General features: G+C 39.5%; 1 protein-coding gene and 1 long non-coding RNA gene across 3 annotated transcripts in view; one reads left to right on the top strand and one right to left on the bottom strand.

Moving 5' to 3' along the window:
• The window catches only part of ARHGEF9 (Cdc42 guanine nucleotide exchange factor 9), a 211,907-nt gene extending 185,835 nt beyond the window's left edge, over window positions 1-26,072 (bottom strand). For both annotated transcript variants that reach the window (XM_077889186.1, XM_077889192.1), the window contains exon 1: window positions 25,489-26,072. In XM_077889186.1, coding sequence (XP_077745312.1) covers window positions 25,489-25,518 — 30 coding nt within the window. In that variant the 5' untranslated portion in view covers window positions 25,519-26,072. The remainder of the gene's footprint in view (window positions 1-25,488) is intronic.
• LOC144308548 (uncharacterized) lies at window positions 717-27,916 on the top strand. Its single transcript, XR_013375002.1, has 2 exons — window positions 717-803; window positions 24,075-27,916. It is a non-coding gene; the product is annotated as an uncharacterized LOC144308548 (long non-coding RNA).

Here is a 27,916-nt window from a genome sequence, read left to right as displayed (position 1 = left end):
GCTTGACAGCTGAGAACTCAGGCACTAGAGCCAACCTACTGAGGTTCTACCTTAGTTCTGACAATTGCTGGTTGTGTGACCTGGAACAAGATACTTAATGCCTTTTTTTAAAAGTCTTTATGTTAATTCTAGTTAGTTAACATACAGTGTTACATTAGCTTCAACATAGTGATTGTACAACATAGTGATTCAACAATTCCACAAATCACCCGGTGCACATCATGACAAATCCACTCTGTAATCCCCATCACCTATTTAACTCATCTCCCCATCAACCTCTCCTCTGGTAACCATCAATGGTTCTCCATAGTTAGGAGTCTACTTCTGGGTTTATCTCTTTTTCCTTTGCTCATTTATTTTAATAAACTTCACATACGAGTGAAATCATATGGTATTTATATTTCTCTTATTGCACTTAGCATTATACTCTCTAGCTCCAACCATGTTCTTGCAAATGACAATATTTCATTATTTTTTATGCCTGAATGATATTCTAGTGTGGGTGCGTGTGTGTATGTGTGTGTATACTTGTTGAGGATTTTTGCATCTGTGTTCAGCAGCGATATTGACCTACAGTTCTCTTTTTTAGTGGTGTCTCTATCTGGTTTTGGTATCAGGGTAATGCTGGCCTCAGAAAATGAATTTGGAGGTTTTTCTTCCTATTTTTTAGAATATTTTGAGAAGAATAGGTATTAACTCTTGTTTAAATGTTTGGTAGAATTCAACTTGGAAGCCATCTGGTCCTGGACCTGTGTTTGTTGGGAGATTTTTGATTACTGATTCAACTGCCTTGCTGGTAATAAGTTCAAATTTACTGTTTCTTCTTCTTTCAGTTTTGGTAGGTTATATGTTTTCAAGAATTTATTTATTTCTTCTAGGTTGTCCAATTTTTTGGTGTATATTTTTCATAATATTCTCTTATAATTGTATTACTGTGGTGTTGTTATTTCTCCTCTATCATTTGTGATATTATTTGAGTCCTTTCTCTTTTTTTCTTGATAAGTCTGGGTATGAGTTTATCAATTTTACTGATTTTTTAAAAGAACCAATTCCAGGTTTCATTGATGTCTTCTATTTTTTTAATTTCTATATTATTTATTTCTGCTACAATACTTATTTCTTTCCTCCTGGTTTTAGGTTTTCTTGTTCTTTTTATAGCTCCTTTAGATCTATAAGGTTAAGTTGTGTATTTCAGACTTTTCTTTCTTCATGAGGTAAAGCTGTATTGCTACAAATTTCCCTCTTAAAACCACTTTTGCTACATCCAAAAGGCATTAGACCATTTGGTTTTCATTTTCATTTGTTTCCATGTATTTTTTAAATTTCTTCTTTTGTTTCCTAGTTGATCCACTCATTGTTTGTTTTAAAATTTTATTTATTTATTTATTTATTTATTTATTTATTTATTTATTTATTCATGAGAGACATACAGAGAGAGGCAGCGGGCTCCCTGAGGGAAGCCCAATGTGGGATTTGTTTCCTTTCCGGGATCACACCCTGAGCCCAAGGCAGACACTTAACTGCTGAGCCACACAAGCATCCCCCACTCATTGTTTAGTAGCATTTTATTTAACCTCCCTCTATTTGTGGTCTTTCCAGATTTTTTTCTTGTGGTTGATTTCTAGTTTCACAGAGTTGTGATCAGAAAAGATTAATGGTATAACTTTGATCTTTCTGAATTTGTTAAGGCTTGTTTTGTGGGCTAATATGTGATCTATTCCACTCGAAAAGAATGTGTATTCTGCTGTTTTAGGATGGAATGTTCTGAATATGTCTGTTAAATCCATCTGTCCCAGTGTGTCATTCAAAGCCAGTTTCCTTGTTGATTTTCTGTTTAGATGATTTGTCCATTGATGAAAGTGGGGTATTAAAGGCCCTACTATCATTGTACTATTATCAATTAGTTCCCTCATGTTTGTTATTAACTGTTTTATATATTTGAGTGCTCCCATGTGGGGTGCATAAATATTTACAGTCGTTATATCTTCTTGTTGGATTGATCCCTTTATTATTACATAGTGCCTTCTTTTGTTTCTTGTTACTGTCTTTGTTCTAAATTCTATCTTTTCTGATATAAGTATTGCTACTATGGCTTTGTTTTGACATCCATTTGCATGATAGATGGTTCTCCATCCCCTGACTTTCAGTCTTCAGGTGTCTTTGGTTATAAAATGAGTCTCTTATATGCAGCATATAGATAGGTCTTTTTTAAATCCATTTTGACATCCTATGTCTTTAGATTGCCTTTAGCCATTTACATTCAGAGTAATTATTGGTAGATATGCATTTGTTGCCATTTTAGTGCTTGTTTTGTGATTGTTTCTGAAGATTTTCTCTGATCCTTTCTTGTCTTTCTCTTATGGTTTGCTGGTTTTCTCTAGTCATATATTTGAATTTATTGCTCTTTATTCTTTCCATATTTACTGGTGTTTTTTTGATACATTGTTACCATTAAGTTTGTCTAGAACCTGTTCTGCATGAAACAGTCTATATTAAGTTGATAATCACTTAAGTTTGAACCCATTCTTTACTCCTCTCTCCCCAAGTTTTAGGTATATGGTGTCATATTTTACATCTTTTTGTTTTGTGAGTTCCTTGACTGATATTTTACAAAAACATTCATTTTTGCTGCTTTAGTGTTTCCTACCTTCATACTTTTACTTTTGGACTTTCCTTTACTCAGAGATCCATTTTAATATTTCTTATAGGACTGTTTTAGTGGTCATTAACTCCTTTAGTTTTTGTTTGACTGGGGAAATCTCTCCCCTTCTCTTCTGAATGATAGCCTTATTGGATAGAGTTATTTTTAGCTGCAGATTTTTCCCATTCAGCATTTTGAATATATCATGCTACCTCATTCTGTCTTGGAAAGTTTCTACTGAAAAATCCCCTGATAACCTTATAGGATTTCCTTTGTATGTAACTGTTTAGTTCTTACTGCTTTAAATTTTTGTCTTTATGACTATATTTTGACAATTTAAGTATAATATGTCTTGCTACGGATCTTCTTTTGTTGATTTTGTTGGGGGTTCTCTGAGCCTTCTGCATCTGATACCTGTTTCCTTCCCCAGATTAGGGAATTTTTTAGGTATTTTGTTTTCAAATAAATTTTCTGTCCCGTTTTCTCTCTCTTTTCCTTCTGGAACTCCTATAATGAATGCTATTACATTTCATGGAATCACAGAGTTTCCTAAGTCTATTCGCATTTTGCATAATTATTTTTTTTTCTCTTTTGCTCAGCTTGATTACTTTCCATTACTCTGTCTTCTAGGTCATTAATTTGTTCCTCTGCTCTTTGCATCCTGCTGTTTATTCCATCAAGCATGTTTCTCATTTTGTTTATTTAGCCCTTTATCTTTGCTATGTTTTCCCTTATTTCTGTGTTATGGATCTCAGTGATGCCTTCCACTGTTTTCTTAAGTCCAGCATCTTTGTGATTATTACTTTAAATTCTCCATCAGGCATGTTATTTATATCTGTTTCACTTAGGTCTCGGGCCATGGCCTTGTCCTGTTCTCTCATTTGGAACAAATCCCTCTGTCTTCTCATTTTGTCTAAGTCTCTCTTCTTGAGGGTAATGGCCTTATTAACAAGAGTCTTATAGTGCCCTGAACTGTAGTGTTCCCTGTTCCCCAGGGCCTATGCTTTCCAGAGTGTCTCCAATGTATGTTGCATGTGCTCTGCTGTTGTGTCCTGGCCACTTTATCCTTCAGGCCAGGTGTCTGCAGAGGCTCTGTTTGCCTGTTATGGGCAGTGTTTGGTCCGTGGCCCAAATGTGGTGAGTTTTAATTAGGTGTGCTCTAGTCTGCTTGTGAAATGAGACCTGTTGCCACTGCCACTGGAACCGTGGCTCTGCCAAGCTCCCACATCAGGAAATGCAGTGCAAGCAGGGTTTTGGGCTGGTCTTCTTGGGGAGAGGGCCCCTGCACTGAGACTGAGGCCAGTGTAACTGGCAAGGGCAGTTCAACCAGTATATGAGGGAGAAGGGGGTTTGTTGTAAGCAAGTTAAGTAGTGAGCGTCAGTGCTGTGCTGTTTCCCACAAGTGGCCCTGTGCCTGATAAGGTGTGAGGGAGGGAAGTGGTGCAGGTGAGTTCCTTTGTTCCCAGAGGGGTCTTTATGTGAATACTGGTTCTCTGGGACACACTCCAAGATGAGTAAATAATATCCCCACTGCATGCCCCAGGTTCTCTTCAAATTTCTGCTTTCAAGCTGTATGTCTGTGAGCTGCAGTGTTTTCTCTCCAAGAGCAGCCCCAATGCCCTTCAGGCTCTCCCCAAGCCAACCAATTGACCATTAGAACTCTAGGTTTTAAGCCCTGCTGGTTGCAAGAACTGACCAAATACAGCCCCTCTCAGTTTCCAAGCTAATTTCTATGATGAATCATCATTCTTGTCCTCCCCTGTGTGCTGTCTCTTGCCCTTCTCTGCAACTGCAGCTCCCTCCCATTGCAGTAGCCGTGATCTGCTTTTCTCCCATTCCACATCTCTGCACTCCCTGCCTTCTTTGATGTGGCCTGTTCTCTACCTTTAGTTGTGAAGTTTGTTCTACCAGTCTTCAAGTCAATTTCTGGGGGTATTTATAATGATTTAATTGTTATCTAGTTATATTCCTTTGATGAAGGGGGACGAGAGTCTTCCTACTCTGCTGCCATCTTTCCCTCTCTCTCTACTTAGTGTCTCTGAGGTTTACTTTTCTAATCTTGAAAATGTAGAGAATGGTATAATGTCCTTCACTTGGAGCAAGCCTCATATACTCACTACCCTAGTTTCCTCATCTGTGAAAAACAGATTCATACAGTTGTTGAAGGTTTAAAGAGTGAATACATACAAAACAATTAGGACAATGCTTGGTACATAATAATGCTAAGTAAATACTAACAAATACTATAATATGAGGGCTTGAATACTATCTCTGCCCTTAACTTTCGACAAATAATTTATTCTTTGAGCCTCAGTTTCCACATCTATAAAGAGAAGAAACAAATATTACCTACCAAGGAGAAAATGATATAAAGGATCTGAAAGTGCTCTGTGGAATAAAAATTTATTTAAAATGTGAAGAATTGGGCAGCTCCGGTGGCACAGCGGTTTAGCGCCGCCTGCAGCCCAGGCTGTGATCCTGGAGACCCAGGATTGAGTCCCACATCAGGCTCCTGCATGGAGCCTGCTTCTCCCTCTGCCTGTGTCTCTGCCTCTCTCTCTCTCTCTCTCTCTCTCTCTCTTTCTGTGTGTGTGTGTGTCTCATGAATAAATAAATAAAAATATTTTTAAAAATGTGAAGAATTAGAGAAGTTAAGATGGTGGGGGTGTAGGAGGTAGGGGGACACTAAGTTTGTTTCATTCCCGGAATGCAAGTCTACAAATAGAAAAGCAACCACCTTTTGGAAGGTAAGAGGTGCAGAGTTGACTTGGGGGAGATATAACTGTGGGTATTATGGTGGGGGAGGGGAGCCCTGCTTATGGAGGTTACCACCAAATGTAATAATGGAGCAGAGCATAAAATCTAAACTTTTAGAAGTCCACTACCATGGGGGACATGCCTGGCTTGAAAGTACTCAGGCGGCAAAGCAGGGCAGAATCCCAGGACTCACAGCATGATCTGAGGATCCCTTGGGTTGCAAGAAGAATGGGTGGTGCCAACATGCTGTTCCCAGGCATAGGAATGGGGATGCCAGCGGAGAATAACAAGTCTTCATGCTGGCTTTCTGCTCTGTTTTACCATAAACTGTGAACTGCTGTGTGGTCACATAATTGCTTTACTGGGATGGGCTGGCAAATTGAAAAAGCATGGCAAGACCCTCCCCTAGAGGATCATTGTGGGTCCACACAATAGGAGTCCCTAAAATTTGGAAGTTTGAAGCTCAGTCATGCACCTGAGATAAAAAAGCCTGGACACAGGCAGGGTGAACACAAGGTTCTGACAAAAACTGGGGACATAAGCAAGGGTGACTGATTGCTCTTCTGTAAGGGCTCCCTGAGGAGTGGGAAGCATGAACTCCCAGCACCAGGGCTAGAGAGCTGGGGACTGCCACATTCATCCTGCTCATAAGCACTGAAAGCCTTCATAGAGCAAAACAGCATCACCTAGTGAAGGCCAGAGCCACATACACCAAGCCACGCCCTCCTGCACCCTGGAGGCACATTTCCAATATAGCAAGTCCATCTGAGAATAGCACAACAGGCCCTTCCTCCAGAAGAACAGAAAAAACAACTCAGTCACACCAAGTCTACTGATGATAGAGTGATGCAAAGACTCAGCTCTTTTTTTTTAATTTTTTTAAATTTTATTTATTTATTCATGAGAGACACACACACACACACACACAGAGAGAGAGAGAGAGAGAGAGAGACATAGGCAGAGGGAGAAGCAGGCTTCATGCAGGGAGCCTGACATGGGACTCGATCCCAGGTCCCCAGGATCACGCCCTGGGCTGAAGGCAGCACTAAACCGCTGAGCCACCTGGGCTGCCCCGCAAAGACTCAGCTCTAAGGGAAATAGGATCTAGCTTCCTATTTACTTTTATATATTTTTTATTTTCTTAATTATTTTTTTCAGTCTTTTTCTTAATTTTTCAATTCCTTAATTGAATAACATAACAAATAATTACGTTATAATTTTTAATTTCTATATTTTTGCTTATTTTAATTTTCTGTATTTTATTATTATTATTATTATTATTGGATTTAAATTCTTTCAATAAGCAGACTAAAACACACCCAGGATCTAGATTTTGGTTTTGTTTTTGTTTTTGTTTTGTTTTTTCTTTCCTCTTTTCTTTTCTGGAAAAAATGATGAGACTGAGAAATCCACCCCCAGAAAAGAACACAAAGAAGTAATGGCCAGGGAAGTAATGGCCAGGGATTTAATCGATACAGATATAAGTTAGATATATGAACTAGAATTTAAGATAACTATAATTATACTAGCTGGACTTGAAGAAAGCATAGAAAACACCAGAGAATCCTTTATTGCAGAGATAAAAGAACTAAAACCTTGTCAGGCTGAAATTAAAAATGCTACAACTGAAATGAAATCCCAAGTGGAGGCCAAAAAAATGAAGGTGGATGAAGAGGAACGAACCAGTGAAAGCGAACATATAGAAAATAATGAGGCTGAACAGAAGAGGGAGAGGAAGGTAATAGAATATGAAGGTAGACTTTGGGAACTCAATGACACATCAAAACATAATAACATTCATACTATAGGAGTCGCAGAAGATGAAGAAAGAGAAAAGGTGGCAGAAGGTTTATTTGAGAAAATTACAGCTGAAAGCTTCCCTAATCTGAGGAAGGACATACATATCAAAATTCAAGACGCACAGAGAACTCCCATTAAATTCAACAAAAGTCGACCATTGCAAAGGCATATCAGAGTCAAATTAACAAAATACACAGCAAAGGAAAGAATTCCAAAAGCAGAAAGGGAAAAAAAGTCCTTAACCTACAAGGGAAGAGAGATCAGATTCACAGCAGATCTGTCCACAAAAACATGGCAGGTCAGTAGACCGTGGCATGATATATTCAAAATGCTGTACAGACAAAAATATGTAGCCAAGAATTCTTTATCTAGCAAGGCTGTCATTCACAACTGAAGGAGAGATAAAGAGTATCCCAGACAAATAAAAACTAAAGGAGTTTGTGACCATTAAACCAGCCCTGCAAGAAATTTTAAGGGGGACTCTGGAAAAAAGAAATAACAAAAGCAACAAAGACTAGAAAGGACCACAGAACATCACTGGAAACACCTACTCTACAGGTAATACAATGGCACTAAATTCATACATTTCAATAATCACTCTGAAAGTAAATGGACTAAAATGCTCTAATCAAAAGACACAGGGTATCAGAATGGAGAAAAAAGAAAAAACAAGATCTATCTATATGTTGCATATAAAAGACTCATTTTAAATCTAAAGAGAGCTGCAGATTGAAAGTGAGGGGCTGGAGAATGATCTATCATGCCAATGGAGGTCAAAAGAAAGCTAGAGTACCCAAACTTACAACATACAAACTAGATTTTAAAACACAGATGTGACAAGAGATGAAAAGTGGCATTATATCATAATTAAAGGGTCTAGCCATTAAAAGATCTAACCATTGTAAACATTTATGTACCCTACATGGGAGCACCCAAATATATAAAACATGAGGGAATAACAAACATGAGGGAACTAACTGATAATAGTACAATGATAGTAGGGCCTTTCACACCCCACTTACATCAATGGACAGATAATCTAAACAGAAAATCAACAAGGAAACAGTGGCTTTGAATGACACACTGGAACAGATGGATTTAACAGACATATTCAGAACATTCCATCCTAAAACAGCAGAATATACACTCTTTTCAAGTGTATGTGGAATAGATCACAAAACAAGCCTTAACAAATTCAAAAAGATCAGTCATACCATGCATCTTTTCGGATCACAACTCTGTGAATCTTGAAGTCAACCACAAGAAAAAATCTGGAAAGACCACAAATACATGGAGGATAAATAATATCCTACAAAAAAAATGAATGGGTAAACCAGGAAATTACAGAAAAAAAATTTTTTTAATTTAAAAAAATTTTAAAAACTACATGGAAGCAAATGAAATTGCAAACACGACAGTCCAAAACCTTTGGGATGTAGCAAAAAGAGTGAGTCTGAAAAAGGAAGTATACTGTAATACAGGCCTACCTCAAGAAGCAAGAAAAGTCTCAAATACACAATGTAAGATTACACCTAAAGGAGCTAGAAAGGAACAGCAAATAAAGCCTAGAGCCAGCAGAAGATGGGAAATAGTAAGATTAGAGCAGAAATCAATTATAGGCACAACAACAAAAAAACAGTAGAACAGGTCAACAAAACTAAGAGCTGGTTCTTCAAAAGAGTTAATAAAATTGATAAACCTCTATCCAGATTATCAAAAAGAAGAGAAAGGATCCAAATAGAAAAAATCACAAATGAAACAGGGAGATTACAATCAACACCACAGAAATATAAAAGTTATAATAGAATACTAGGAAAAATTATATGCCACCAAACTGATAAGTCTGCAGAAATAGGCAAGTTCATAGAAATGTACAAAATACCAAACTGAAACAGGAAGAAATAGAAAATTTGAACATACCAATTACCCGCAAAAAAATTGAGTTAGTAGCAATCAACAATCTCCCCCCAAAAAAACAAAAGTCTTGGGCCAGATGGCTTTCCAGGGGAATTCTATGAGACATTTAAAGAATAGTTAATATCTGTTCTTATTAAACCATTCCATAAAATAGAAATGGAAGGAAAATTTCCAAACTCATTTTATAAGGCAAGCATTACCTTCATTACAAATTTGGACAAAGACCCGACTAAAAAGCAGACTTACAGGTCAATATCCCTGATGAAAATGTATGCAAAAATACTCAATAAAATACTATCAAATCGAATTCAACAGTACATTTAAAGAATTATTCACCATGATCAAGTGGGATTAATTCCTGGGCTGAAGGGTTGGTTCAATATTCCCAAATTAATCAACATGATACACTACAGTAATAAAAGAAAGGCTAAGAGAACATATGATCCTGTCAATAGAATTTTTTTAAATTTTTTATTTATTTATGATAGTCACAGAGAGAGAGAGAGAGGCAGAGACACAGGCAGAAGGAGAAGCAGGCTCCATGCACCGGGAGCCCGATGTGGGATTCGATCCCGGGTCTCCAGGATCGCGCCCTTGGGCCAAAGGCAGGCGCCAAACCGCTGCGCCACCCAGGGATCCCGATCCTGTCAATAGATGCAGAAAATGCATTTGACAAAATACAACATCTATTCTTGATGGAAACCCTCAACAAAGTAGGGATAGATAGAATATACCTCAACATCATAAAAAGCATATATGAAAGACACACAGCTCATCTGCAAACTGACAGCTTTTCCTCTACAGTTAGGAATAAGATGGGGTTTCCATTCTCATCAATACTATTTAATATAGTACTGGAAGTCTTAGCCTCAGCAGACAAGAAAAAGTAATAAAAGGCATCCAAATCGGCAAGAAAGAAACCAAACTTCCACTATTTGCAGATGACACGATACTCTATGTTGAAAAACTGGAAGATTCCACCAAAAATTGGCTAGATCTAATGCATGAATTCAGTAATGTCACAGGATATAAATTAACATACAGAAATATGTTGCATTTCTGTATACCAATAATGAAGTAGCAGAAAGAGAAATCAAGGAATTGATCTCATTTGCGATTACACCAAAAACTAGATACCTAAGAATAAACTTAGCCAAAGTAAAAGGTCTATACTCTGAAAACTATAGAACACTTATGAAAGAAATTGAAGAGGACACAAAGAAATGGAAAGACATTCCATGCTCATGGATTAGAAGAAAAAACACTATTAAAATGTCTATACTACCCAAAGCAATCTACACATTTAATACAATCCCTCTCAAAATACCACTAGCATTTTTCACAGAGCTGGAATGAACAATCCTACAATTTTTATGGATCCACAAAAGACCCTGAATAGCCAAATCAATACTGAAAAAGAAAAGTAAAGCTGGAAGCATCACAACTGCTGACTTCAAGCTTTATTACAAAGCTGTAGTCATGCAAGACAGTATGATACTGGCACAAAAACAGACAGATCAATCAGGGATCCCTGGGTGGCGCAGCGGTTTGGCGCCTGCCTTTGGCTCAGGACGCGATCCTGGAGACCCAGGATCAAATCCCACGTCAGGCTCCTGGTACATGGAGCCTGCTTCTCCCTCTGCCTGTGTCTCTGCCTCTCTCTCTCTCTCTCTCTCTCTCTCTGACTATCGTAAATAAATAAAAAATTTTAAAAAGAGATCAATCAAACAGAATAGAAAACACAGAAATGTACCCACAAGTGTATGGTCAACTAATCTCGACACAGCAGGAAAGAATAACCAATGGAAAAAACTCTCTTCAACAAATGGTGTTGGGAAACTGGACAGCAACATGCAAAAGAATGAAACTGGACCACTTACTTACACCATACACAAAAATTAATTCAAATGGATGAAAGACCTAAATGTGAAAAAAGAAGTCATCAAGATCCTAAAGGAGAACCCAGTCAGCAACCTCTTTAACCTCAGCCATAGCAACTTCTTTCTAAACATATCACAAGAAGCAAGGGAAACAAAAGCAAAAATGAACTTTCAGGACTGGACAGTCAAAGAAACAATCAACAAAACCAAAAGGCAGCCTACAGAATGGGAGAAGGTATTTACAAATGACATATCTAATAAGGGTTAGTATCCAAAATCTATAAAGAACTTATCAAAATCAATACCCAAAAAGCAATAATCCAGTTAACAAATGGGCAGAAGACATGAATAGACAATTTTCCAAAAAAGACATCCAGATGGATAACAGACACATGAAAAGATACTCAAAATCACTCATCATCAGGGAAATATCATTCAAAGCTATGACATGAGATACCATGTCACACCTGTCAGGATGGCTAAAATTAACAACACAAGAAACAATAAATGTTGGTGAGGATGCAGAGAAAGGGGTACTCTCCTGCATTGTTCATGTGAATGCAAACTGGCGCAGCCACTCCAGTGAACAGTAGGGAGTTTCCTCAAAATTTTAAAAACAAAACTATCCTACCATCCAGCAACTGGACTATTAGCTATTTACCCAAAGGATACAATAATACAGATTCAAAGGAATACATGCACCCTAAAGTTTATAGCAGTGTTATCAACAATAGCCAAACTGTGGAGGGAGCCCAAATGTCCATCAACTGATGAATAGATAAAGATGTGTATACACACACACACATATATATGTATATGTATATATGTATATAGTAGAATATTACTCAGCCATCAAAAAGAATGAAGTCTTGCCATTTGCAACAATATGGATAGGGCTAGAGAGTATCATGCTAAGTGAAATAAGTCAGTCAGAGAAAGACAAATACCATATGATTTCACTCATATGTGGAACTTAAAAAGCAAGAGATGCCCATATTGAGAAGAGCAAAAACACAAATAAACAAAAAGGTGAGAGGGAAACAAACCATAAGAGTCTCTTAATGATAGAGAACAAACTGAGGGTTGACAGGGGGAGGTGCGTGAGGGATGCTGTAGATGAGTGATGAATATTGAAGAGGGCACTTGTTGCAATGAGCCCTGGGTGTTGTATATAAGTGATGAGTCACTGAATTCTACTCCTGAAATCAATATTGTGATGTATGTTAAGTAACTAAAATTTAAATACAAATTAAAAATAAAATAAAATAAAATGTGAAGAATTATTTATAGTAAAAGTTAAGGGGCAAACTAAATGGAGATTCTACCTATGCAAGGCTCCTTACAGCCACCTACAGCATTCTGGGTGAGATCACATGCAAAGGGCAAGTGAAGGTCTTTAAAGGCCATGAGGTATTTGGCTTGTTTGTTTTTCATGAGTTATTTGTATATTAAATATCAGAAGATGAGTCCTGGTTTCCACCTCTCTAATGAAGAGTGGGCAAAAGGGGTCTCCTTCCAGTAGTTGCCACTCCATTGTAAGATGCCAAGTGTTCCCATGTAATTGTTCCTATTTCTAGGAGGTTCTGAAGTTCAGTGATGCCCCCACCATCCTTAGAAGCTTCTCAGAAAGGAAAGTAAGTGGTACTCAGTCCTGAAGTCTCACTTTCCACCCTCCACACATATAATCAGTTTACAAAGTCCAACACCATTCACATCAGCAGGAGTAGAAATTCTCCAAATCTTGGCGACCTGCCTTTACAGGCTTATTTTATGACATATAATACCCTTTTATCCCCATCATATGATTTTCGCCTCATAATAGCCCAAGAAGGCTGTCAAGGGGTGAGGAGTAATCATTCCCATGTTATAGAAGATGAACATTTTGCTTCTTAGAGGGAAAGCAACTTACCCTAGCTCTCACAACTTCCTAGGAGAATGGAAATAATAAAGGATTAAGAGTCACAAGACCAAGTTCTGGGAAACGTGCTTTAAAATCTGTAAAGTTCTATACATTTGGGATTTTAAGAAACTGTCATGCCAGGGCCATGCCTAGAACCCAAATTTCCTGTCCTCCAGATCAGAACTCTTGCTGCACTGATGACATAAAAGGAAACAGCAATAAGGACTAGGAGAAAATTATTCCTCCAAGAATAATTACAAATTACATTTAGATAGAATTTCACAACTTCCTAAGTACTGTGGTCTTTTATGGTATTTAAACCTCATGGCTGCCTTCTGAGAGAAGTACAGCAGGAAATAGAAACTGAAAATTTTAACCATTCACACATATACTTATTCCTCTTTCCTGCTGTACTTTTTCTTGTTAGTACTTAGAACTATCATAATATGTACTATGTAATCATTTGCTAAGCATGTATCTTCCTTATTCCATGGGGGCAGGATTTTTGTTTGTTTTGTTCACCATTCAGTGCCTAGAACAGTGCCTGGTACATAGCAGAAGCTCAATGAATGTTACTGAATAAATGAATGATTAAGTGTGTGTGTGTGTGTGTGTGTGTGTGTGTGTGTGTGTAGAAAGAGAGAGACAAAGACAAGGAGACACAGAGAGAATGGTCTATTTTGCATATGAGTAAACTAATATCCAGAGCAGTTAATTTTTCCCAGGAAGGACTTCTGAAGTTTCTCATTTCACCAATTCAGCCTATCTCCCTCACTTTACTGCCTGACTGATTCAGAGATATCTTACCTGGGCAAAGGGAACATTTACTACAAATGCCTTTCTTGGGCTAGCTCCAGGCATGGTAGCTACAGGTAAACTGGGGTTCACTCCTTCATCAGCACACTTTTCCATTCCACAAATATTCAGAGTTTCTGCTATGTACACAAAGTATACCATCCCTGGACTATATAATGGTGAGGGAGAAAGGAGAAAAAGTTATTTTAATTCTCAGCATGTGGGCTGAAAGTCCCACAGAATTGTGTCTACCTCATAGAATGGCTGGAAAGATTAAATTAGATGCACATGCAAAACACTTAAAGTGCCTGGCACAAAATGAATGCTGGCTTGGTAAATATTAGCTATTTTTCTCAAGCCTTATTGCATTCATGATCCTATTACCGGTGCCCTTCAACTCTGGAATGAAGGAGGCCAGGCAAATATCCATTTCTGGCAAGTGGGAAGAGTAATGCTTGAGGAGCTAGTATTAAGTTACACACCTATTTCTCGTCCTGCCGCCATTTGGAGATAGGTATGTGAAGAAGATATTTCATCTTTTCCAGGTTTAGTTTCCTCAACTTTATTTTTTTTAATATTATTAATTTATTTATTCATGGGAGACAGAGAGAGAGAGAGAGAGAGAGAGAGAGAAGCAGAGACACAGGCAGAGGGAGAAGCAGGCCCCATGCAGGGAGCCCGATGTGGGACTCGATCCCGGGACTCCAGGACCATGCCCTGGGCCAAAGGCAGGCACTAAACTGCTAAACCACCCAGGAATCCCCTAGTTTCCTCAACTTTAAAATACAAACACTGCTGTGAGACTTCTATGAATTCACATATGTGAAGGTACTTTGAAAATGCAAAACACCAAACAAATGTGAAGGATTATTATTGTATTAAAATAATAAAGGCTATCATTAATTGAGCCCTTGCTATGTGAAAGACACTGTACCAAGTGCTTTACATAGATTAAATCATCTTACCCTCACAATAGTACCAATAACCAGGTACTACTATTATTCAAGTTTCATAGATAAGGAATGATGGTTAATTTTATGTGTCAACTTGAGGGGATGAAGATGCCCAGATATTTGGTCAAATATTATTCTGAATATTTCTGCAAAGGTATTTTTGATGAAATTAACACTTGAATCAGTGGACTTTGAATAAACAGATTATATTTCATAATGTAAGTGGGACTAATCTAATCAGTTGAAGGTTTTTAATAGAACAAAGAATTCCAGAAGGAATTCTGCCAGCAGACTGCCTTTGGACTCAGACTGCAACTCTTAGCTTTCTTTGCTGGCCTACTCTGCAGGTTTTGGACTTGTACCTCTATATTCACATGAACAAATTCCTTAAAATCTCTCTCCCTCTCCCTCTACACAAACACACACACATGCACACACACGCAAACACACATACACCCTGTTACTACTATTTCTCTGGACACCCTGACTAAAATATAAAAAAATTGAAGACTATAATGTTTAAATCCCTTGTCCATAATTACACAGCTAGTCAGTGGCAGAGCCAGAAATCTAAGGATCATCTTCTTTTTTTTCTTTCCTGTCCTACACCTCTTTCAATCAATCCAGCAGCAATTACCATTGATTCTATCTCCAAAACTGATGTTAAGTCTTCCCTCTTCTCCCCAATCTCACTGACTTCATTTCTGCAGCAGTCTCTTAATTGAGCTTGACATCTTCACTTTTGTCCTCCTCAATTCACTGTCTATAAGAGTTTGTAAAAGTCAACTTCTCAGATAAATAAATCAACGCCATCTTTCCACTGCTTCAAATGCTTCCTATTGTACTTAGAATAAATAGCCCTTGCCAGTGTCCAGCACTGTCACATACACTGTGAGCATATTAATTTATTTAATCCTCATAATAATACTATGAGTAGTACCATTATTATCCCCATTTTTAAGAGGGCATAACTAAGGCACAGAAAGTTTAGGTAACATGCTCATGGTCACAAAACTAAGAAGTAGCAGTCAGAATTTGAACCTGGGCAGTCTAGTTCCAGAGTGTGTGCTGTTAACCACGCAACCATGGATAGCTGCCTTTGAGGATAGCTAATGCACACTCTCCCACAGCCTACAAACTCCTTAGGCCTACAGGGTCCTATGTGAGCTGGTCCCTGCCTAACTCTATAGCTTCCTATCATGCCACTTGCCCCTCTCTTCCTGTGCTACAGTCACACTGGCCTTCTTTCTATCCCTCAAGCATAGACTATTTCAACCTCAAGGACTTTGCACATGCTATTCCTGCTACCTCTCCCAAACTCCCGACAAACCTCATTGTCTCCTTCTTTATTCTTTATTTTAATCCAAAGTTGTTAGGATCTTTCCTCAAATCTCTACATGTTGACTCAACATAATGTCACTTCTCTGGGTATGCTAGGCAGGCTCTTTGACAAAATGTTTCCTCATGACAATCAGGCTTCTTAAACCTAGCTGAATGCATTTATTTCCCCCCACCCCTGCCTGGTTTCCATTACCAAACAGCTTAATCATTTGCAGAACTAGTCATGTTCTAACACACACATAGACACACCAAAAATAGTAGCAAAAATAGCATGACGAGCAATGAGCTCCTAAGAAGTTCCTCTCATCATGTCATGTGTTTGGGGCCTTCCTCAGTTTCTCCTCAAGCAGACAATTCAAGAAGCCTAAGGCTTGGGTGGGGGGATATGTTCCTTGTGAATCAAATTCTTACTGCATCTCATAGCACTCAGCAAAAATTCAGGTCTGGTCTTCTGAGGTCTGAATTCAGGTCAGAAGAAAAGATCATATTCTGCCCACCCAACTATGGATCCCTCTGTCCCATCAGAAATACTAATTACTCCCTATATGGGTAGAGAAAAGCAGAGTTCACACAGCCCTTTTCTGTCTACTCACTCATCTGATTCTCACAGTAGACTCAGAAGATAAGTGAAGCTATCTGATGATTAATTTTATGTATCAACTTGGGCCACAGGATACCCAGATATTTGGTCAAACATTATTCTGGGTGTTTCTGAATGAGATTAATAGTTAAATTCATAGACTGAATAAAGCAGTGTCCTCTCCAAAGATGCGTCCCATCTAATCAATTGAAGACCTGAATAAAACAAAAAGGCTAAGTAAGAGGGAACTTCTCCTGCCTGACAGCTTGGGCTAGGACATACTGTGTGTGTGTGTGTGTGTGTGTGGTGGCGGGAGGGGGGGTGGTGTTTGTGTGTTGGTGTGTTGCCTCTAGCTATCAAATGCAACCTCTTCCCTCCTCTTATCCTATCTGTACCACAAAAGGAACCCTCCACCACTCAATCTTATGTCATTGCCCTTTCTAACAGGGAAAAGCTTTTGAGCCTGGTATTCAAGGATTCAAGGGCTTTTTTGATGTGGCCCCAGTTCACCTTGCCATAATTACTGGATCCAGCCACACCAGAGCACCCATATTGTATTTCCAGAACATACTTACCCTTTCATGCTTCAATTCTTTATCTAATGTTGTTCCCTTTGCTGGGAATACTTTTTGGTTCATCTACCATGCCTGTTCTCCACACCAAGCCGACTCTATTATCTGAAAGGCTTAACAGTACAGCTTAAATACTATCTATTCTAGGAAGCCCTGTCCACACCTTGTCTTGACTATCCCATGCCTCAGCCTGCTATAGTGCCCGGAAAGAGTAGCGGCTTGATAAACATCCATTTTCTTAAATGGCTTGCTAAAATCCGTTGCAGCATTGTTTATCATGGCAAATGACTGGAAACAAACTAATTGGCCATCAGTAAAGGACACAATAGAATCCTATGTAGCCATACAAAAAAAGAGGCATATCTGCATGCACTGATATGGAATAATCTCCAAGAATATTATTAATTTAAAAAAGGTAAGCACAGAACTGCTGAATATACTACTAACTATATGAAGAAAAGAAAGTGTGTGTGTGTGTGTGTGTGTGTGTTTATGTACATAAGTAAATGCTTGTAGAAGCATAGGATATATCTATACAAATACCTAAGAAATTTATGAAAGTATCTGTCTCTAGGCTGGGCAACTGAAGACCAGGGGCAGGAAAAAAACTTATAAAGACATAATTTTTACCTCAATCCCTTCCCTGTTCTTTGAATTTTGCACCATGTGCATTTATTACCAATTCAGGATAAATAAATTTTGTCATGCATCTATTACATGGGGAAGGAGTTGTCATTAAGTATTGACATAAATTTTTTTCAGATTAGCTAGAAAGGACCCTGAGGAATGGAATACAATTAGGTGGCAATCACAAACAAATGAAGCTGTGGTTCTAAGCCAATTGGGATGGGCTCTGGCTCTGAAGAGAATATAAAAAAAAACAATAAATATTTATATAGCTTTTACTCTGCTCCAGGCATTTTTCAAAGTACCTTACATGCATTCACTCACAACAACATTTTCAAATGGGGATGTACTATTATCTTCTCAACTTTAAAAATGAAGACCCTGAGGGGTTAAGCAGGCTGTCCAAGACCATGCAGACAATAAGTGGCCAGAACAATTATTTGAATGCAGGGAATCTGGTTCCAGGGTGGGTGCTCCTAAACATTATACAATGTTTCTAATACCAAGACTGAATGATGAAAGCTAGAGAACTCTGCCTGCTATATCACCCACACCTAGCAGTTTATAAATAATCAATAAATACATTGGATAAATGTATAAATGGATGGATGGACCAAATAAATGGATATGTGCATTAGTAAGTAAATCAGTGAGTGGATGAAGGATGGATAGAGGGATGGGGTGAATGGGTTGTAGCTGGCTTTTTTTTTTAAGAATAAGGCTTTTTAAATCAAATCTTATTTTGAAATCTGATGCTGCCCTTTCTTTAACTCTGAGCAAGGTACTTAAATTCTCTATCCCTGTTTCTAAGATGATCTAAGCTATGAACTCCCAGAGGGTAGAGACATTTTTCTGTTTCATTCCTTGCTGTATCCCCAATGACTTGAGTAGAAGAGTACCTGTCACATGGTAGGTGCTCAGCAAATATTTGTTACATGAACTTATAAACTAACAAATGTTGACATTAAAACCCATTTTGTAGGGGCTAATGAAAGGATTGATTGAGATTATATTTAGTATAACTGGCATATAACAGGTAAATTTACCTTCCTTTGCCCCCTAGTAATGAAGGTTGCAGAAGGCATACTTAACTGGGAATTGAGATATGTGGATCCTTTTCCCACTACTGAGTAGCTGTGTGGTCTTGTGTCAAGCACCCTCCCTCTCTGACATTCAGTTTTCTCAATCTATAAAATGAATAGTATTCACATTTTTTGTAGCAGGTAGGGGGAAATGCAGAGCAAGCAAAACTTTTTTGCAAAACCTTAAGCAACAATCCAACATATGATGCAAAAACGCAGGTACTCTTCATAGATTAAAAGGAGGGGACCCAAATTTCTGGCTGCCCCTGCCCATCTCCTTTCCTTGAGGCACCGCCATGGTAATTCTAGGGCATTCAGGTAGGGGTCTGCAAACCTTTTCTGTAAAGGGTCAAATAGTGAATATTGCAGGCTTTCAGGCTATATGGTCTCTGTCACAACTGCTCAACTCTGTCTTTGTATCATAAAGGCAGAATGGGCATGGCTATGTTCCAATAAAACTTAATTTATGGACACTGAGATTTGAATTTCATATAAATTTTCATATAATTTCATATATGTGTCACAAGATATTACTCTTTTTTGTCCAATCTTTTTCCAGCCTATATATTTTAATATAAAAATATATTTTTATATTAAAAATATAAAAACCATTCTTAGCCTGTAGGCTGGATTTGGTTGGCAAACCGTAGTTTGCTGACCCCTGATCTAAGGTGTTGGACTAAATTTTTATTCCCAATATCCTCAGCTTGGACATTATAGCTGAGGCAGCCCATATGCAACATGGATAAAGCCTGAAACTATACTTGCCATGAAATTCTGGAAAATAGATAACAGAGTGAACTGGGTCTGCTTTAAGTTAGAACGCCTCAAAAAAGGAGAAAGCTCAAGTTTTGTTCTCATTTCTCATTTACCCAGGCTGAACTACATTTTGAACTACTTAGTAGTTCATCTACTGTCACAACTTTAACTGTCACTAATGCCTCCCAGTCCTCTGAGCTCAATACGTAGATCACCAACTGTCTATTGGATATGCCCCATACAAGGCTGTCCAAGCATCTCACTCAACATGGCTCAGACTGTACTTGTCATCTCCTCATTCCACCCTCTCCTTAAACATTGGTCCTCATTTTGCATTCCCCATTTCTGTGGGAGATATCACCATTCATTTGGTCTCATAAGAAGACTCTCACTGGGAGGAAGCAAAGGAAGACTAGGGTATGTCACATCTTGATTGATCTTCCACCAGACTGATAGCAATATTTTTACTCTGGCCACATCCATCAAGCTATGGGTCACAGTCCAAAGCCAAATTCAAGTCCTAAGATTTTGCATTTTTTACACTGGCATACATAGATGTGAATTAACTGAGACAATGACTGCAGGTTGTCTCCCCACAGCCCATTCTCCCTTTCTTCCTTTGTATCAGAAACCTTGCTCCGATTGTTGGCTATACACATTGTCACCCGTTTACATGACTACTTTCCCAAGTTTCCCTTGCAACTGGAAGCATTCTTGTGACTCAATTCTGACCAATGAGACATAGGTAGAAATATTAAATAAGACCTTTAAGAATATTTATTTAAAAAGGATGGTCAAGTCCTTTTCCTCTTCTTTTAACCTTCCTATTTCTTAGAATGTGGATGTTAACAGATGTTCTGGAACTTCCATACCAATCTTGGACCAATCTTGGATTAAGTAACCTCAACAATTAAAGCCAAATGCTGGGATCGTAGAGCAGAGAAGTTCATAAACGCTTCATGAAGCTGCCATACTGGCCCTAATATGCCTATCTTCTGACTTCCTTTATGTGGAATAATACCTGTATGCTTTAAGCCAGTGTAGATATATCTCTGATTCATAGCAGAATCAAGTCAACTATATATATATAAAGTTCGACTTGCCAACATATAGTATGGCACCCAGTGTTCATCCCATCAAGTACCCTCTTCAGTGCCCATCACCCAGTCACCCCATCCCCCACTGCCCACCTCCCCTTCTACTACCCCTTGTTCGTTTCCCAGAGTTGGGAGTCTCTCATGTTTTGTCACTCTCTCTGATTTTTCCCACTCATTTTCCCTCCTTTCCCCTATAATCCCTTTCACTATTTCTTATATTCCCTGTATGAGTGAAACCATATAATGATTATCCTCTCTGATTTCAAGTCAACTATTAAACTTACAAATTGGCCATTTTATTTTGCCTATGCAGAGATTTCCACCAAATCCAACAATGTGGCTTTTATAAAGGTCACATGAAATTTGGCATGAAATTTAGCCCATGATTTCATATTCTTCTTCAAAGCAGTGGCATACCAAGGGTGTGACAATAGAAGTAAACAACCCTTAGTGCAGGCAGTGAAGGAGTGTGCTATCTATAGAGATTTTTTATAGATGAAAAGTCAAAGTATTTTTTTAGCACCATGAACCAGCAATTTTAAACAATGTCAGTAATAAAATATTCCTCCCTGAATAAAACCTTTTGCTGGTCAAAGTTCTAGGCAATTGTTATTACTATTGAGGTTTAAATCAGCATCTTGTATTACATATACTTTAATAACACTGTATTTACATGGATGTGGATTTAGTTGCCCCCCACACACACACACACACAGACTTTACAGGTGTTTCTTCAGTTCATTTCACTTGCAAAGCTTTAAAAATCATTTAAGGTAGCTTTGGGTGCATTTCATGGCTTCAATCCCTCTGGTAATATATGTTCCATCATTTAAATTGTAGGCTCAAAGTAAACAATGATAGCACAGATATTGTAAAGTCAAAGAAACGGAATGTAAGTGTCTTCAATTCTGCCATTCTATTTGACCAACTACAGTTTTTATTTATGCTTAAAATTTAAAACAGCAAAAACAATACAAACTGCAATGTGTACTATTTTTGTTCAGTAAGTGCACATTTACAGTTAAATGTGAGATGTTACTGAATTTAAATATCTTTTAAATTTAAGTTCATTCCTCTTTTTCATTACTAATTATTTTAAAATTAAAAACAAAACAAAATAATTATTAGTACAGATTACTATTAAAAATAATTTTGTCAAATAGCTGAGAGTATAAAAAATGAGTTATTTCAGATCTCACATAAATGCTAAGTATACTAGATCTCCAAAGTAGTAATAATCTAATTAATCTTATTGTCCAGAATTCTAGAAAGCAAGGAACTGGCTCACTGGTAATTCACATAGAACCAATCTTCAATTAGCCCCATCAGAGGTCAGGAGCCCAAAGCAGATCATTTGATCATTGACTTAGATGTGAAATGTCCTTGCCTACATATACCCATTATTTGTTCATTCTAGCCCCACACTCAACCATATGAGAAACAGATGGGTGATCAGAAAGGAGAAAGACACAAATTATCTGCAAATGATGCTAGGTATAGCCCTTTTACCCTTGTCCAAACCACCATCACCTCTAACCTGGACTCTTGTAAGAGCCTCCTTACACCTTTTTCCTTTGCCCCACTATATTCTGTTTAATTTTAAATCAGATTATGTCCCTTACATGTTCAAATCTTCCAAAATCTACCAATCTCACTCAGATTAAATGCCCCAGGGAAACTGGCTTCCTTGTTCCTTAAACAAATCAGTTTTGCTCCTTCAATCTCTCTCTCTCTCTCTCTCTCTCTCTCTCTCTCGCGCGCGCGCGCACGCGCGCGCTCTCTCTCCCCCCCCCCCCCCCACCTCGGCTGTTTCTTATGCCTAGAACCCTCCTAAATATCTGCACAGAGCTTGTTTCTTCATTTCCTACACATCTCTGTGCCAATGTCTCTTAATCAGAGAGGCTCTGAGTCATCTGTCTAATATATCATCCCACCCCCTATTTCTCTCTATTCTCTTGCCAGGTTTTCTTTTTCTTTTTAGTGCTTAGCACCACCTGCCATATTGTATATTAATTTGTGTCATTGTATAGTGAGCACCTAGCCCCCAGAATAGAAGATCCATGAGAATGGGGAATTTGTTTTTGTTCACTGCTGTCTCCCCAGCACTTAAATCAGTGCAAACTCATAGTAGATACTCTATTTTTTAATGAATTAACAACTTCAATAGCACCTATGAAATAAGCTATTTTATACCCATTTTATAGACGAGGATTTAAAAAGTTTGACAATTGGCAAGTGTTTCAGAGCTGAGAAGTATAAAAGCCAGGCTTGTGACTCTGAGACCAGCGTTCTCTCCACTCTAGGCTTAACCTAGCACAAATTAATAAGGGGAGCCTGGGTGGCTCAGTTAAGCCTCTGCCTTTGGCTCAGATCACAGTCCCAGCATCCAGGGGTCCTGGGACAGAGTTCAGCAGGGAGTCTTCTTCTCCCTTCCCCTGCTCTTGCACTCTCATGCTCTCTCTCTCTCCCCTTCTCAAATAAATAAAATCTTTTTAAAAAAAGAAGTTATGAATGAATATACTACAATTTACCATCAAAAGTGAACTCACAATTTTTTTCGACACTCTCTACTGAGACAAATCTTATTCTGTAAAATCCCTACTGGTGTTTTTTATGTTCAAAGACCTTCATTTGCAAGTGACACTTGCAATCAGTTAAAACAATCAAATGTTCTAAAAAGGAATCCCACTATTATAAAAAGCCTAATATAAATTACAGGCCCTTTGCAAATGAAAGAGTAAAGACCTTTAGAATGGCCTCGTTAAAAAATGGTGGCTAAATAAATATTCTCTATTTTTTTTGTAATGAGCCACTACTTACATTTTATCCAACATTTACTTCTAAGAATCTGAGAATCTCAGACTTCCAAGGAATTTTGGTGATCATTAATAGCCCCATTTAACAGGTGAGAAAACTAAGTCCCCAAACATTCCTATCAAAACAGTAGTAGGGCCAAGACTAGAGATTTCTTGCCACCAGATGAGAATAAAGTTTCTTAAATTCTGGCAAATTTTTAAATAAATGCTTTTATCACCACTTAAGTCCCCTAAAAATATTATAAGAATTCCCCATCAATCAATCTTTAATTTCATAGTCTCTACAAGGTTTCTGTTACTCTCTCTTTTCTCTCACACACAATTGGCAAAATTTTAGATTTCTCTATTAATTTAATCTGTTGTCAATGGGTGGCTCTGGACCCCTATACTAAAATATATATATAGAAGAGGTGGGAGGTCTCACCCATACTCATCTTCCAGAAATACCAGGACTGTCATATTTTGTTTTGTTTTTCAGGCAAATTTCATGGCATTAGTTCATCCTGAAAGAAATTCTTTCCCAAGATCATGACTGTTTGTTTCTTTCTGCCTCTCAGCACCATTTGAACTGATGATTCTGTGAAGCAGTGGGGAGGGACAATGATGAAGAGATAGAAGACTCCTGTGCTAGACTCAGCTTTGCCTTCATGGAGCTGTGTGGCCCTGGGCAAGTCTCTCCCATTCTCTGGGTTGCAGGTTTCCTGGATGGATGACAAGGACTTGAAGGTCTTTTCCTGACGTAACCTTTTCTGGTTCTACAAACATCTGAAACAGTTTCGATGGGACCGCAGGGAAGTAGAGGTCTAAGAAAGTCTCTCAAAGCTCTGGCATATAGGAATATAAACTGGATGCCTTTAAGAATCAGTGAAACAGAATTCTAAGGAAACCTGGAAGAAAGGAGGACAGCTCCTCTGAATACAGTCCTAATCCATACCAAATTCCTCTTCCCTTCCAGAACAGGAGCAAAAAAGATTTAAATATCAGTTTTTACCCAACTGCTTCAGGCTACTTTCCTTCAGCTGTGGGTTGTGACTGGGAGTGCAGAAGTGTGGGCTAGGGTTGCCATCAGCGCCTGATGACCCAACACAACTGCCCTCCAAGACCCTCTTGCCTCCTACAACCCCCACTCCCCCACCCTGGCCCCAGTCCCTGACTAGACTTGAGCTACCCCTGGCTGAGTCAGAAAGGCATCAACAAGCAGCCACCACTTCCTCTCTTCAAGGGAAGTCATTCCAAGGTCTCCAGGTGGAGAAGGGAGCACCATAGCATACAATGAATTGTTGAAGGATAATACTAAACACACATACAAGCACACACTCCTTGATGGGGGGTGGGGATGAGAAAGAGCTCTCCTAACTGAATGGGGCTCAGACCCATTTCCAAGATGAGGATTTCTGAAGCTCTCTCCTTTACAAAATCCTAAGTGTGTACAGGATGTCTCCAGCCCAGGCAAAGGGCTCCAGGGCCCCCCTATGCAGCTTCCCTGAGAGTCACTCCCTGGCCCTCAAGCCCTGAGACTGGCCAGGGTGAAGGGGTGCATGCAGCCTATTTAGGGGACCATGAAGCTCTCCCAATACTGTCTTCTCCACAATCCCAGGCTTTTTGACTACTCTCTCCCTCCCAAATCCATACCAGCTCACCGGCGCTTTCGAGCCTCACTATTCCCAGAGAGACCCTCTACCAGCCTTCCTTGCTTCATTGGCCTTCCAGGTGACCCCCACTCTCACCCTACCCCAATGGGGGAAGGTAGGTAGGAATGCGGAGGGGGATGGGAGGGGTCTTTCTTCAGCAGGCGAGTGAGCTAGGACTCCTAAAATGGCCACAGGAAGCTCGCTACTGTCTCAAGGACAGAGCCGGAGAGGGCGGTGAGCAGAAACCAGGGGGCTCATTGCAGAGCCTCTGGTGAAGGAGCTGGGGTGGGGCTAGGGGACTGAGGCTCAGGCAGGGTAAACTGGGGTTATATGCACTCACCATTCCTGATCCGCCCCTTATCCACTGCATGGTGCCCGAGAAGAAGTCCGTCTTCTCTGAGGCCTGGGTGGCTGGCGCGGGTTGTCTCAGGCAGGCTGGGCTGGCAGGGCTGGATCAAGCGAAAGCCCTAGCGCCCCCTCCGCCTCCCCTCCTCCACAGCCCTAAAGCCCAATCCCCTCCGCCCCGGACCTCCCCTTCAGTCAGGTTGTTCCATCCCAGCTGGCAGGCTCTGCCTCTCCGCCCTGCAGCTCCAGGGGTGCTTGGCTGGGAGAAGCGTAGGAGGAGGGTCCCAACCGACTGCCTTTGTCCCCAGCCAAGGCTTCAGAACTGGGAGGTGGGGTGCAGGGAGAGGATGGGGGTAAATGACCTTCACCCGGGAGAAGGCGGAGGCCACCTCTTCCTGCCTGAACCCCCTCCCCGTGCTGTAGTTAGATGCTGTTTATTGTGGGGCTCCCCAGTTGTGTCAATTGTGTCGAGTCAGCAAAAAGTCCCCTCCAAAGTTGCCAGAGGTGTTGGGCCAACCTCCGAAATAATAAGATCCTGCCCCAGTGGAGCCACAATAAGATCCTGCCCCAGTGGAGCCACGCCGATACTCTCCTCCCTCCCTCCCTTCCCCCAGCCCTCCCTCTGCATACTCCCCTCGGATCCTGTCTTCTATTGTGTACTCTTGGGGCTTTCATCCTCTTTACTTTCGCTTCTCAGAACAACTCTGTGAACAAAGCATTAGTATCTTCATTTTACAGATAAATAAATGGAGGTTTAGAAGATGGAAGGGACCTATCTAAGGTCACATAAAAAGATAAAGCCTTGACTTTACCCTTTGCAGCTTTCCAAGCCTCTTTTTGCTAACGCAAGTGCGCGCGCGCCCCTAGGCGCGCACGCGCGCGAGCACGCACACATAACACCATTCCAGGATTCTCCCTCACATCCTCAGGAATATGAAAGGTAGCTTGTTGATGGATGAATTTTCCATTTGCTTGTTTTTCTGAGAATGAGTCAAAAGAACATCAGCAAAACAGGCAAACGGAGAAACCACCCACCTCTTCATGATGTCCCTAAATCTGGGCAGTGCAATCCAGGCTGGCACCTTTACAGCTGCTGAATGTTGACATTGCTGGTCACATTCAAACCCATATAGTCCTTACAATTACCCTGTAAGAAGAACATGACAGGGAATGTTAATGAGCCCCCTGTTACACACATAAACACTGAAGCCCAAAGATTGAAAAACATTGCCTAAGGTAGTACAGCTAAACAAGAGAAGAATCCAAGTCTCCTGACCCACAGGGCAGGTCAGGCAAAATTGGGATTACAAAAACAATTGTTGCAGCTTCAGCAAGAGGGAATTAAAATATGACAGCAGAAAGAAGTGCCTGAAGGTGATTGGTATGAAGACATCACTGGCATTTTACACACACAAATTTATTTTCCTCTGTTCTAGCAGATTCTCCCCCACTTCATCCAAGCCATTGTGTTTGGCCAGACAGAGCTGGCCAAAGATCTAAGCAGATGCTTTGATAAGCACTCAATCCTGGGAGGGATACAAGCAGAAGGTGAATGGTCCTTTGGCAAAGGATTCTTGAATCAAATGGGAGCTTAGCCTAGGTAGCCTTTCAACTTCCTCCCAAGGCTGATAGTCTTGTAATTCTACAATTGTCTCCTCACTTTCTCATCTCTGAGCCTTCAATCACACTAAGCCTCTTGGATTTACCTCCCCTGCCAACCAGGCCAGTCAGGGCTGTTATCACTCTTAGATTTCTTTAAGATACAGCACTAGGCACACCACCTCTAGGAAGCTTTCCTGGAATATTCCAGGCCCTGGTTTTATTATCTTTTGTCTAATTCCTATAGTGCTACCTTTTATCTCTCTCAATTGAAAATAATCTTTTACTTACTGGTTGTTACAGCCTGAATTGTGTCCCCCTAATATTTGTATGTTGAAGTCTGAACTTCCAATGCCTCATAATGTGATTTTATTTGGAAATAGTATCTTTAAAGAGATAATAAAGCTAAAATAAGATTACTAAGATAGACCTTTTTCCAATATGTCTGGTGTCCTTATAAAAAGGAATTTTGGACTCAAACAGGTACAGAGGAAAGACCATATGAAAAGAAAGGAAGAAGGTAGCCATCTGCAAGCCAAGGAGAGAGGCCTCAGAAGAGACCACCTTGATCTTGGACTCCTAGCCTTCAGAATTTTGAGAAAATTAATTTCTGTTAGTTAAGGTACCCAGTCTTTGGTACTTTGTTATGACAACCCTGACAAACTAATACACTGGTCATGTGTACATTTTTCTATGTCTTGTAATTTAAATGGAATTATAAGTATTTTCTTAAGTCAGGGACAATGAAATACTTAGTATTTCCCTACAATAGTGACTGTCACATAAGAGATATACAATAAAAACCTGGATTTTTTTTTGATGGA

This window comes from Canis aureus, chromosome X (assembly GCF_053574225.1).
Source record: "Canis aureus isolate CA01 chromosome X, VMU_Caureus_v.1.0, whole genome shotgun sequence".
NCBI classification, from domain to species: Eukaryota; Metazoa; Chordata; class Mammalia; order Carnivora; family Canidae; genus Canis; species Canis aureus.
The sequence above is the reverse complement of the archived record's forward strand: the minus strand, read 5'-3'. Positions and strand labels throughout refer to the sequence as shown.